Genomic DNA, 14,353 nt, shown 5'->3' with positions numbered 1-14,353 from the left:
TCAACATCTGATATGATTTGTCAAACATGTCCATATCCAAGTACCATAGTCAAGGAGCTAATAAAACATCAAGGAGATAAGAACAAGCTCTTAACATTAAACCAAATAACCACAAATAGGACTATGTTGCGTCAATGCAAAACATGTACCTACATAACCATGACACTATAATTATCACCAATGTTCTATCTACACTCAACTATCACCCACATGAAACTCCAAGTCTCAAACCATGTTCAACTATGTCCTCAAACTGAGAACAACCTGTGTACCTGTCACCATCAAATTCCAACTCTGAAAAACACTTGTAAACCTATATAGGAAGCACCAAATCTAATTATTAGATGTAGCATCATAAATATTTCATAAAACATGTACTCCCTCAAGGTTTTGCCTCTTGACTCATCTAGATGCTCACATAAGCACACTTTGAATCATACATGCCTACAAATGATAAACCAAGTACACAACTCTCTATACTCATCAAACTGATAAAATAATAGTGTCATGCAGTAGATTGAACATGCTCTCCAACGCCTATTCGAAATAGAAAATTTGACTTTGTATGCAAAAGTTATGACCAAAATTATGAAAAGAAGAAAATTTGGCTTCCAAGCCCCCAAAATTGATCAAAATATCAAAACCATGAGACCAAACCTATACCAAAGCGTAGTTCTCAAAACCAACTTTCCAACAAGCATAAAAACTAAAAAATGAACTCCCCGAGTGAAAGTTATGCTTCGTTGAATACAAACATCTAATTTGGCTATATAGGGCACATTCCGTGGACTTCAAACTTTTATCCAATTTGTTTAAATTTAACCTCCAAAGTTAAAAAATAAAATATTTCTAGGTAGGTTGAACCTAACCCATAAATAAATATGGTTTATTTTTTAATTATTCGATGAATTTAATTTTATTTACCCACACCACATTAAATATTTTTCATTGCATATGAAATGACAATTTTAATTTTAAATGTATTTAAAAAATTCCTTGGGCAATTTTATTTTTTTGGTAGGAATTTTGGTTAATGCCCAACAGGCGCGACCATTTGAGTTTTGGTGGTCACTAGGGTTTATACCCCTACTGGACTAGTATTGACAAAGCTACGCCATTGGCTAGTGTGGGGCCTCGAGACTATCTGTTGGCATTATGTGAACCGACATGAAGACATAATGATATTGTATGTTGTCATTGATGTCAATATGAGACATAGTGTGAACCGGCACATGTGATAAGTGAAGAGAGAGGAACCGACATATGTGTGAACCAATTTATATGCCAAAGTGAAGCGGCATATTTGTTCAAAGTGAACCGACATGTAGTTATGGGAGCCGACACATGGAAGCACTATATGACTACCGGTTGGTAAGCAGCTTCCACTTCGGGGTTTCCAGTTGGAGTACCTTAAGTCTGTGTGACTCAATCGGTGATCTTTGTGTGATGAGTTAGCAGTATAATGGAGGATAGATCGTGTTGCCACGTAAGCTCTGTGTGCGTGAAGGATCTTGCATGAAGATGACTATTCCTATCTACCTCGGGAATGTGCGAAGTCTGTCAAACGATGATAACACGTGATGGGTTATCAGCCGCCATGAAAACAGTGGATAATGGACGATGGAGAATGTCTTGAGATCGATTCAAGATTGGTGCATTTAATGCAGTATGATTCAACGGTCAGGATCGAACCATTTGAATTGCTCAACCTAATAGGTTTAGGGTTTAGGGTTTTTTCTATCGACCTATATGTTTCCTATAAGGTCGATGTTGGGTTTCTATCTGAGGTTGTTGGCAAAATTTGTGAGTGTGTATCCAAGGAAAGTGATACGTGATTCTTGCCAGACCAAAGGAGAGGAGAGATACCTGCAAAGTGAATGTGCAGAAGGAAAAGAGGAGCCTAAACGGATCTGCATTAGCATTGAGTGTTGTTAACAAATCATTGTAATACCTGTTGATCCCTAACCACTTCAACAGTTGTAAAATCCCCTAACAGGGTAGCCTTAACTGGCTTGACTCAAAATCCCTTAAATCGGGTGGTCTTAACCGACTTGTTTCAAATCCCTTAACCGGGTAATTCGAGGCTAATGAGTTATGAGAAGCTAGAGAAGCTTAGGAGATCCTTTCAGCTATTGAGTTCTTAAAATCCTCTAACAAGGTGACCCTACCGGGTTTAACCCTTAACTGGGTATCCCTTAACCGAGTGATCCTTAACAGGATCGGTTCCTACCAGAACCTATTGTAATGTCCTTAACCGGACAAGGCTCCTAACAAAGCAGACTTCTAAAGAGTTCAAAAAGCAGCTTGTGGGTATTCATCCCCACCATGGTTTTTCCCAGTTGGGTTTCCACGTGAAAAATATGTGTGTCATGTGTAATGCTTTTGTCTTGTGATGCTCTATTTTATCTATTAAGCACATGAAGGTTCTATGTTTTATGCCTGTCTATAAAACATATCGAACTCACTGTTGTGAAGATTTGATGGTTAAGTTTACTAGTTTATGCATGAGAATATAATGATAATGTGGTATTGAGCTAAGATAAAATCTTATTGAGTGACCGATTCATGATTGATTGAGCTATACTGGATGTTACCGGTTGCACTCTATTTTACCGGTATCCCTGTTTATTAGTCATTTGGAGTATTTGTTGTCAAACCAATTTTGGACTGTATTTGTGTTTGTACTGATTCACCCCCCCCTCTCAGTACCGGTTTGGTACTAGTGGTTCATCATTGAGTTATCACTATCTCATAGTATAAAGTATTGCAGGCATAGTACTAAGTACTATGGACCTACAGTTCTTCTATATTGCAGTCTAGCAGTCATTGCAGGGAGGCCAGAAGGGTGTGGGGTGAGGTAGGGACTCCCCCACACCAATATCTTTTTTTTTTTTTTTTATTTTGAAAACAAAATACAATGCACTTGACCCAACCCCGCCACCCCCCTCCCCATCCCTTGATTTATTTTTTTTGTTTTCAATTCCTATTTTCTCTTACAAGTATGAATTATCTGATGACAAGGAAAATATTTTTTTTATTCTTTGCAATGTGCCCAAATTTGACAGCCGTCACGACCATAAAACAACAAAAATGACAATTTTTCAACTGTAGGCAAAATAGGGCGAATTATATATCAATTTTCATCTCTTGGCCAACCTGGATCTAATGGAAAGGTTTGCTTTTGTCCATGAGGATATTTATACAAACTCCCTCCCAAAACCTTCATTTAAATGCATATCCAAAGGAAACCCATTTGAAACAATATTTTTTGTACTTCAAATATGCAAACAATGCATCATAACTACAAAACAAAATACCATATATTTGGAATAAAATAAACTGCAAGTGTGTTCCATACTTTTTAATGTCTTAATCCTTTCATGCATAGCCATGACTTCTACTTTGTACCTCTTCCACTCAAGCTAAAGTTATCATTCCAAATCAACCATGAAATCTCCACTACCACTTGTTAGGAAATAATGCTTTAAACCCACATATTAATAATCCACTTCCTACATAACCCATGAGAGAAAAGAATGCATACAAGCTTACAAAATCGCTTTTACACAAAGATCAAATAAACAAGCCACAAGATAACACAAGATATACCATGGGAAAACCCTCATATTAATCAACCATAAAATAATACAAAACATCTGTGAAGTTACAATGAATACCTTCAAACTATCAAGCCTTCCAATGCATTCCCATGTGTCCAAGTTGTTGGGATCCAAGAACACTAAGAGGGGGGGTTGAATCAGTGTTCTACCAGTAAGATAAGATTTTATTCTTTTATATCATACACATATAAACTGGTAAACAAATAAACATATAACTTGAAGAAAATAAACCATCCACATGAATGAACACCATAACACATAGAATTTATACGTGGAAAACCTCAAAGAGGAAAAACCACGATGGGATTTGTGACCCACAATATCAATTCACTGGCCATATGAAAATATATTACATATATTGGGGGCTTGCACATGCAAGAAGGCACACTGCCTAGAGCACACAGATCATCACTAAAGAGTCTCACTGACTACAAGCTTCTGCTGAAGTAAAACAATGAAAATGAACTCACATAATGCAACTTCTATGCCAAATAGAGTTTTGATTCTAGCTCTACTTTGTACCGGTTCATAAACCCTGAACACTACTACCGATATCACCTTCCCTCCAAGAATGTCTTACAAAAAATTTACAAATCATTACATGATATAACATTCGCATACAAATGATCTACATACATATACTTTACATTATACAGTTCTTCTATATTCTCCTATGCCACACACTCTTTTCAAAATGACCTAGCAGATGGACCTATATACCCATTACAAATAATATGCCTTATGTCAGCTTACAATACATTACAAAAGATATTCAATGTCAGCCTCGACAATAATTACAAAATGATTTTCCAAATAAATCTTCCTTGATGTCGGTTTCCTTGAAGTACTTGATGTTGGTGCTGGTGCTGGTGTAACCTTGGATACTCCAATGTCGATGTCTGTCGATAAATGCCTCTTAGTGCCGATATATAACTTCCATCTGATCTTGTTGCCATGAATGAATAAAATGAATCCGATGAGTGCCAATTGCCAACAATCTCCTCCTTTGGCATTGATAGCAACACTCATGTGAAAAATGGATTCCCTATCGGTTCAACTGAAATATCCTCCCCCTGAGAAATACACTCCTTCTGATATTTTGATGTATTTCCCATATGTACCTGTTGGATATTTTTCACATACATACACTCCCCCTTTGGCATCAATGCCAAAGACTGGTGAAAGAATTGAAAGAATTCAGAACAAAAGAATGAATAAATATTGTTTGTTTTATCAGAGCTTGACTAACTTCAAAATTTTCGGGTAAGCTTTGTCCAACAACTGTAGGTATGTATCACAATTGGTTTTGAAAGTTTCAGATATGGATGCTAGTGCACTTAGTAAGTGTGCTAGCATTTCCTTCTCTTTGACTTCTATCGGTGTGGGTTTAGCAATAATGTCCATACACTCTCTTTTATGCACACCCAATGAATCTAATCTGGGACTCACCAATCCTCTAAGACTCCTTGCTCTCCAAATGCTTTTATCTCTCTCCTTCTCAAAAGCAAAAATTTGGTTCTCTAAGGACAAAATTTGTTCATCAACAGATGTTGTCAGTGCGGTTAATCCATCAAAAGAATTAGCAATATTTGCAACTTTAACATGTAATTCCTTTAATCTGCCATCTACATTTGCTATAAGAGTTTCTATATTACAGCATACCCTGTAGATATTTGTACATTGTTTCAAACAATTTTGAATAAGAATGAGTTTAGCTTCAATTTTCTTTTTCTTTATTTCAATGATCTTGTCAAAGGCAACTTTCTTAGCCATAGTAAATCTTTCTAATGCCTGCCGGTCTGATATCTGCTATAGTGATTGAAAATTATTAGATATGTACTCAGTTAATGCCTTAAGCTTTCAGGAAGGGCTTGCTTCATTCTTAATCTGACAACCAGGGATTAATTTATGCAACACTGTAACTGATTGATCTATTATTCCCTTATCTGCATATTCCTCCTTTAATAGTTTTTGAGTAGCCATCATCATTAACTCAATTGGAATCATCTCAGTGACTGGTTTCTTCTCAACTTGAGAAGTGTCAATTGCCAAAACCTTTGCTAGGGAATCAATATGTACTGCCGGTGTAGACTCAATTCCCTTTACCTTATCTTCTTTAGCAGCGGGCTTCGCCACTTGGTGTAGTGTCAATTACTGATGGTGGAGTATTATCGACAATATTCACAGTGTCTTGTACATTGCCTTGCTCAAAAATAGTTTGTTCTAGTACAGACTATACACTTTCCTTTATCGGCGGTTGTGTCTGTATATCTATAGTTACTGTCAGTTTAGTCAAAATTGGAGTTGAACTATCCAAAATACCTTTACCTTTAAATCTGTCTGGGATGGTGGAAGATGTTGCTTTAACAAATTCTTCATGATATGTAAGAAAATATGGATTCTTCTGGAAGAATTTGGTCCAACCATCTTTGGTTTCATTTACTACCTCATTAACTCTGCCCATCATTAGGCTTATTTGTTGGGGTTTGCTACTAAATATTGTTCTGTTTGCAACATCTATGCATATTTTCATTTCCTCATTGTTTATTGAACCACACATTTCCAAAAGTTCTACTTCCTTAATTTCTCTATCCCTCTTGATTGCATCAAGCCTTCTAGCATCTAATTTATTATATAGTGATAGAGAAATTTCCTTCAAAATTTCTACTAAGGCTTTCTTATATATATCCATGCATAACAAAATTGCCTCTTCAATCTCATTTTTCTCATCATCCTCTAAATCTTCATAGTAAATGGATACATTTTTTTATCATTCCATCCTTTGTAATTTCATCAATTAATTCAGCACAGGTCATTTTGGTCTTACTGGGCTTAGTATCATCACTCTTCTTCTTTTTGCTTGTGGTCGTCGGAGTAGATGTAACTGGTTTTCTCCTTTGTATAGGCTTCCTTGCCAGAGGTGGCGGTGTAGTAGGTTTAGTTGCCTTTCTAACAAGTCTCCTCCTAGGCTCCACCTTCTTCTGCTCTACCAGTGGTTGATCTACTTTCTTCCTTTGTACGAAAGCTAGAGGTTCATTGTCCTCGGGATCAGAGTCAGAAGTAGAAATGTAAGCTTCGGGATTCTTTACTTTGCTTTGAATGCTTGAATGCAGGGTGAGTGAAAATTAATTCACTTTCCCTTTTTATCAATAAATAAAACCCTAATCTTTCTATGTCATAAATGCTTCGCGATGCACCCTACTGGATGTCGGTTTCACAGTTTTATGTTGGGTGAACCTTAAACAATGATGATCTCAACTCTCCAGATCTCTTCTGATCTCCTCCAGGGGAATAAACAATATTTGCAATGAATTTTCCAACCCCTAAGGCCTATGCCTTAGTTACCGGTGGAATTTTCTGTCGGTGCAGGAATGCTTTGTTCTACCAGTGGAGTTACCAGTGTTGTTGCATTTCCACTTTGTTCTTCAGACTTTCTAACCCATCTCTTGGTGTGATCTTGTTGTATTTCATATACCTTTTTCTTTCCTTTCTCATTATCTTTATCTTTGCTAATTGATTGAGTCTTGCTTCTGCAGTACTTAGCAATATGACCTATTTTGTTGTATGCATAACATGTATTATTGTTCTTTTGAATTGCTTTAACATATCGGGTGTCATTCCATGACCTACAATGATTAGAAAATTGTCCAAACTTTCCACATGCATGACATTTAACATTCATTATGCAATCTTCTGATCTATGACCATATTTCTTGCAATTTGTGTATTGACCAGGAACATAATTGTAGTTTTGATTTTCTTTATTTCTACATTGTTTAGCCATATGCCCAAATTTATTGTAAACAAAACATCTACCATTGAATTTATAAGCATTAGATTGCCTTACCGGTTTCCTCTGTTCTAATGAGTTCTGCATACCGGTTGTCGAATCTTCATTTGCAGTACCAGAGCTTTCACCTTGTACAAATCCAAGTCCTCTAGAATCATCAATTTGCCTTTGTTTTTTCAATAAGTCATTCAACTGTGCAACACTAGTCCTGATTTTTTCTTTATACTCACTTGCAGTAGTCAGATCATCTCTCAGAGTAGTTATTTTTCTTTCAAGATCTTGTTCATTGATTTGGGAGTGTGCCAAATCAGCTCTCAACAAATTATTCTCATGAGTCAATTTGTCACATTCATCAAATTTGTTCTTCAAAGATATAACAAGATTATCTTCCTTCTTCTTTATGTCCTTAATATATTTTGATAACCTCATAGTCAGGTCTTGCATTTCAATCTTCATGAGCATGCTTGCTTGACTTAGTTTCTGACATTGTTCCCTAAGTGCATTCTTCTCCTCATCATCCGGGTTTTGTAAAAGTTCCTTTCTCTTGGCTTGAGTAGATGATAATCTTTCTTGCAGGATAAGAATGAATTCATTTGTAGAATTCAATTCATCTTGCAATTTTAAAATCTTCATCCTGTCAGCATCATAATCCTCAAGAGCCATCTCAAGTTGCTTTTCCATAGCCATGTTCAAAGATTTTGGTTTCAGGTTCTTCCTCAAGCTGTTAAAATTCTTTTGAGGTACTAGGCTCTGATACCAATTGTTGGGATCCAAGAACACTGAGAGGGGGGGTGAATCAGTGTTCTGCTGGTAAGATAAGATTTTATTCTTTAATACCATACATATATAAACCGGTAAACAAATAAACATATAAATTGAAGAAAATAAACCATCCATATGAATGAACACCATAACACATAAAATTTATTCATGGAAAACCTGAAAGAGGAAAAGCCATGGTGGGATTTGTGACCCACAATATTAGTTCACTGACCATATGAAAAGATATTACATATATTGGGGGCCTGCACATGCAAGAAGGCACACTGCTCATAACTAAAGAGTCTCACTGACTACAAGCTTGTGCTGAAGTAAAACAATGAAAATGAACTCACGTAATGCATCTGTTATGCCAAATAGAGTTCCGGTTCTAGCTTTTCTCTATACCTTACAAAACATTTACAAATCATTGCATGATATAACATTCACATACAAATGATCTACATACATATACTTCACAGCTATATTCTCTTATGTCACACACTCTATTCAAAATGACCTGGCAGACTGACCTATATACCCATTACAAACAATATGCCTTATGTCGGCTTACAATACATTACAAAAGATATTCAATGTCGGCCTTGATAATAATTACAAAATGATTTTCTAAATAAATCTTCTTTGATGTCGGCTTCCTTGAAGTACTTGATGCCAGTGTAACCTTGGATACTCTAATGTTGGTGTCCGCCGGTAAATGCCTCCTAGTGCCGGTATATAACTTCCATCTGATCTTATTGCCATCAATGACAATAAAATGAATCCGATGAGTGTCAATTTCCAACACAAGCATGAATCCACACATCCCATGCCATGCTCCACAAATTTAGTCCTCCAAATGACTCAATAAAATGACAACCCAAAACCACCAATGAACCTTAACCACTAAACATGTGTTTGCCTTTATAGACAAAAGCTCACACAAAAACAACTAGTGGTAAAGTAAAACCATGTGCTCGCAACTAACCCTTGATCCCACATTTAATATTGGGTACTAAGTTTTCTCTTTTTAAATATCTTTTTCCAATATTAAATAATTGCAATATAATATTACAATGTTACAATACAACATCATAATGGTCCCAAGAATATTCCAAAGGAGTCTCTTCATGTTACACGTCCATGTGCAACATCACATAATAAACAAATATTATAATTATAAACATTATTATACAAGGTGTACAACACCTTATTGCCCAATATAACTAATTGTATTATGGATTTGCTTACAAATGGAGAGGTGTGTGATTTGTGAAGAAACTTCCTGGGAACTGCTTTCTTTTATTGCACACGATATAGAGAAAGCATGAGTATGATTATGATTTTTATCATTGTGAATGTAGAGACTTAGTTTGATCTTCTTTACGCAAACCATTTTTTTGAGGACAATAGTAAAGGTGAAGGCATTTTTAATATTATCATTCTAACATTCACAAATAGATTATTATATATTATCTTCTCTAAAGAATGATTATAGGCAAGAAGAGTCTTTCGATAAACCATGTATGGAGTTGTGTAGTGAAAGAAGAGTGATTGTCTTTCCCTTATTGAAAAGCGTGTGTGGTTTAAATATATGGCTTTATGTGATTTTTGAGAAGTGATTGTTGGAAATAGTTTTAGGTTGCAGTTGCAAAGTGAGAAGAGAGGAAGAGTGATAGTGCACAAGGAAGGGAAAGAAACTGTAGGTTTGGGTAGTAGCTATACTATGGAAAGGTGGCATGAGCCATCGACTGGGCTACCTAAGATTGATTACTATTGCTATACTTGAGCGTAGAGGGTTTTTGTGAAGTGAGTGATAGATATTTGAAATAAAAAAATATTTTCTTTCAGTTTGGAATAATAGAGAAGAAAAAGTGCATGAGAGGCTTGCATGTAGCGAGAGGTTATCATTTCACTCAAGTAAACCAAATTAGTCTACAACCAATACTCAAGCTTGATTTGTAAGGAAAAAATGAAACATACCTAGTTACATTTAGTCCATTTCCTAACCCATGAGAGAAAAGCATGCATACAAGCTTAAAAAATCACCATTATGCAAAGATGAAATAGACAAGCCACAATATATACCCTGAGAAAACCCTCATGAGGGCAAAATCCAACCTCCAAAAACATATATAATCCATCGCATAATTCAACAATAAAGAAATATAATGTATTTACAAAGGTCAAATGAACACTCTTGAATTATCAAGCCCTCTAATGCATTCTACATGTGTCCAAGCATGAATCCACACATCTCATGTCCCGCTTCACATATTTAATCCTCTAAAGGATTTGATATAATGACAACCCAAACACCAACCAACCTTAACCACTAAACATGCGCTTACTTTTATGGAATCAAGCTCACATAAACACAACCAAGTGGTAAAGTAAAATCATGTGAAAACACTACCATTGACCCATCATTTAATATTAGGTACTAAGTTTTCACTTTTTAAATATCTTTCCCTAATAATAAATAATTACAATATAATATTATTGTAAATGGAAAATTGAACCCTAGTGATTCCTCACCTAGGAGAGAGAAAGGAAATCACTAGGATGATTTTCACTTGGGATATACTTTACATTCAAAAGAGGGGTTGAACTAACTAGATCCAAACCCTAGAGTGAACAAGGATCAAAATACTAAGTGAATTGTAAGGGTGCAATGCAATTTACCCTCTTTTGTAAGTAGAAGAGTTGACTTGTTGACTAGGCAGAAAATGAAGACAAAATGGGTGAAATAAGGAGCTACTGATTCAGGATCGCGCTGTAACTTCAAATATGAGGTACTTAGACTGATACAAACTATCCTTGCAAATTTGGAGAAAATTTGTCAAGACCGAGTTGAAGTTGCACCCGGTCCTCCGACAAATCCGTGAGTCAAAAAGGGTTTTCCATTTTGAAAATGAAACCTAAATATGCAATTACAACTGCACACTTGCAATCTACACACATAAAAGAATGGAAGAAGGGTTGTGGATAGGGGTTTGCTTTAGTCAAATCTCAATTAAGGAATCAACCTTGAAAGAAAGTAATTGCAAATACTTAAATGTGAATAATGGAAATGTATACCTTGTAGATCTGCAATTTGTTGATGATGGTTGCTTTTCTTCTTGAATGTAATCATAAGCGTTGCATGAAATGGCATGTAACATGACAAAACCCTAATACACACACATGCTTGTAAATGATTTTTGTAATGTTACTCCAATGGATGAATGAAGAAGACACATGAAGAAGAAGAAGACTTGATGAAAGCTTGAAGAATTGAATACTTGATGACAATAATGAAGACCTTCCACATGTTTACCAAATTTTCGCTTATCTTCACTTATTATTGTATATCCAAACAAGAGGACTAAATCCCTTTTTATACTTTCCTAGGAGAATTAATTTTCATCTCATCAAGGGCCAACATAGGGGAAATTTAAATCCTGAAGAGCAAATTAGGGTCAAGGGCCAGATGGACCCATTTTAGGGCCATCCAAAGAGGGAGGACAGGGGCACCACGCCCCTGTCCTACCCTATTTTGGGGCTTGGATAGGGTTACAAGGTGATGCAAGGGCTTAAATAGAAGGAGATTTGGAAGAATGATGCCAAAAGGGGTCCCAATTGAGTAGGAAGATGTCGTCGGTAAGGTGAGGACCTAAAACGTGGTCAAAACTACAAGGGTCACAACTTTACGATGCTACAATTACAATGTTACAATGCAAATAATTAAGTGGCCCCAATAATATTCCTAATAGAATCTCGACATGATGTATGTCCATCTAGGTTCCCCTAAGTGCAATACACACATAATAAAATAATAAAATATTACAACGCAAGGTGCGCAACACCTTATCCCAATATTCTCCCACTTGTTTTATATATTTCATAAGGGTCAATCAATGAATACATCATCGTATCCATACATGTAACCACATGAATCTCCAACACGCTCTCGTGCTCCATGAATAAAACTACAATAAGACAAAGTGACCACCATATCAAGCAAGAAATGCTCTCATTCTCCAACATGCCATCTATGGAATAAAAGGAGCAAGCCGAGGTGTAGATGCACCAATCCAAGAACACAAGCATAAAATCTAATGTGATAACAAAGGCTCCAAGTTGTTGTCATTTAACAAAAACCCACATAATAAAAAATGATATCCACAACACTATTGAAGATAACAATCATTGATTTCTCAGTTTTGTCAATGATGTTAGCCCTCGATGTTGTGTTGTCATTAATGTCACATGTGCAATTGTGTGTAGAGATTTTTTAAAGCTATGATGATGTTCATGGTTGGATGACAACCCTCATCTCGTGTTGGTGTTTATACTCAGTATGTTGTTAGGTCATTGGTGCTTGCTCTTATATGATGATGTTGATGTGTTTGGTTGAAGAACGATGATGGTGATAAAGTTTGTGATGGGATGTCTCATGAATAATGATGAACAAATAATACCCTAACTGGTATTGAGAGGGGGGGTGAATCAGTACAGAGAAAAAATTTCTCAATAGTTTATCATATTAAAACAATGTTGACCAGTTGTCTTCACCACTGACCTTAACCATGGGTATACCAGTTAAACACAGATACTCCAGACAACATTTGACAGATCTTAAATCTTGATGACTACTTCCTGATATAATCAAACATGAGTTGTATCAACAATACCACAATCATTTAGCACTACATGCATAACTAACTTAATCAACAACTACTCAATCATCACATGAAAACTCACAACCCATAACACACAGATTTTTTCATGTGGAAACCCAAATGGGAAAAACCATAGTGGGGATGAATACCCACAAGCTTGTTTTGAACTCTTTTGAAGTCTTCTCTGTTAGGATCCTAGTCCAGTTAAAGAATTTACAATAAGGTTCTGTTAGGAACCAATCCTGTTAGAGATCACCCGGTTAAGGGATGGCTATAAACCCTGTTAAAGGTTACCTTGCTAGAGGATTTAAAGAACTCAATGAACTTGAGTCACCTGGTTAGAGGATTTGCAACAAGTCTATTAAAGCTACCTGGTCAAGGGATTTTCCTTTTGTTGAAATGGTTAGAAGTCAACAGGTAAAGCTTTGATATGACAACAACACTACTTGCTAAGGCAGATCCTTTTCAGCTCCTCTCCTCAACAATCACACTCTGTAGATTCCACACTCTAGTTTGGCAAGTATCTCAACATGCGGACACAAACACATCATTTTCCAACCCAAACAATAACAAACATCATCGACCTTATAAACAACAATTAGGTCAGTACCATAAACCCTAAACCCTAAACATTTTAGGTTTACAATTACAAGCGGTCTAATCCTGACCATTAGATCCATTACATAGAATGAAGCGATCTAAAATAGATCTCAAGTCATTCTACATCATCCAATCTTCACCACATCTGGAAATCAGTAACCCATCACGCGCTCTTCATACACCGCTCAGAACATCGTGCATTCCCAAGGTAGACATTCAATGCATTTGATCTTCACGCTCACAAGCACATAACTGACATGGTACCATGATCTCATCCTTATCTCTTAACTAACTAATCACAGAATGTCATCGATTGCACCACATAAGCCAAACCAGAAACCCTAGAGCTGAACATAGACTACCAACCGGTAGTCACACTTAGTGAACCCCAACACCGGTCCACTCCATCCTGGTTGACCATCACCACTTCCAATCTTCATACCAGTTCATACTGGTTGACCTATTGACATCAATGACAACATACATTGTCACCGCTTAATCATATGCCAACAATCTCCCCCTTTGGCATTGATGACAATACTTAGTGTACCATTGCTTAGTAACATCCGATTCAGTTTGAAACAATCACTACCACCACCATCTGGACTTGTCAACTACCACCACCATCTGGACTGGTCATTATGTACATGCTCAATATCTTCTCCCCAAACAATATATCTTCTTCATCAGATATCGTCTCCCCCTTTGACAACAATGCCAAAGTGGAGACACAAGCTTCCAAGATCCACTATGTTGCTCCCCTTGTGGAGTAGCATCCTTCAACACATCGATCCTGTAAGATCTGACATGGTAGTACCTGACTGATGTGGAACACACAACTTTAGTTTACTTCATGAAGGGGCATAACCCCTAATTCACCTCTCAAATAGGTAAATGTAGTCTTTGGTAAGGGCTTAGTG

The 14,353-nt window shown here is 36.5% G+C and overlaps 1 protein-coding gene across 1 annotated transcript in view; it reads right to left on the bottom strand.

Moving 5' to 3' along the window:
* Window positions 1-202: 202 nt before the first annotated feature.
* LOC131876557 (uncharacterized) overlaps window positions 203-14,353 on the bottom strand; it is a 74,293-nt gene continuing 60,142 nt past the window's right edge. Inside the window, exon 3 of the mRNA XM_059221987.1 lies at window positions 203-313. Coding sequence (XP_059077970.1) covers window positions 203-313 — 111 coding nt within the window. The remainder of the gene's footprint in view (window positions 314-14,353) is intronic.

Source organism: Cryptomeria japonica, chromosome 6 (genome assembly GCF_030272615.1).
Source record: "Cryptomeria japonica chromosome 6, Sugi_1.0, whole genome shotgun sequence".
In the NCBI taxonomy this organism is placed as follows: domain Eukaryota; kingdom Viridiplantae; phylum Streptophyta; class Pinopsida; order Cupressales; family Cupressaceae; genus Cryptomeria; species Cryptomeria japonica.
Note: the sequence above shows the minus strand (reverse complement) of the source record. Positions and strands in the feature narration are given on the sequence as shown.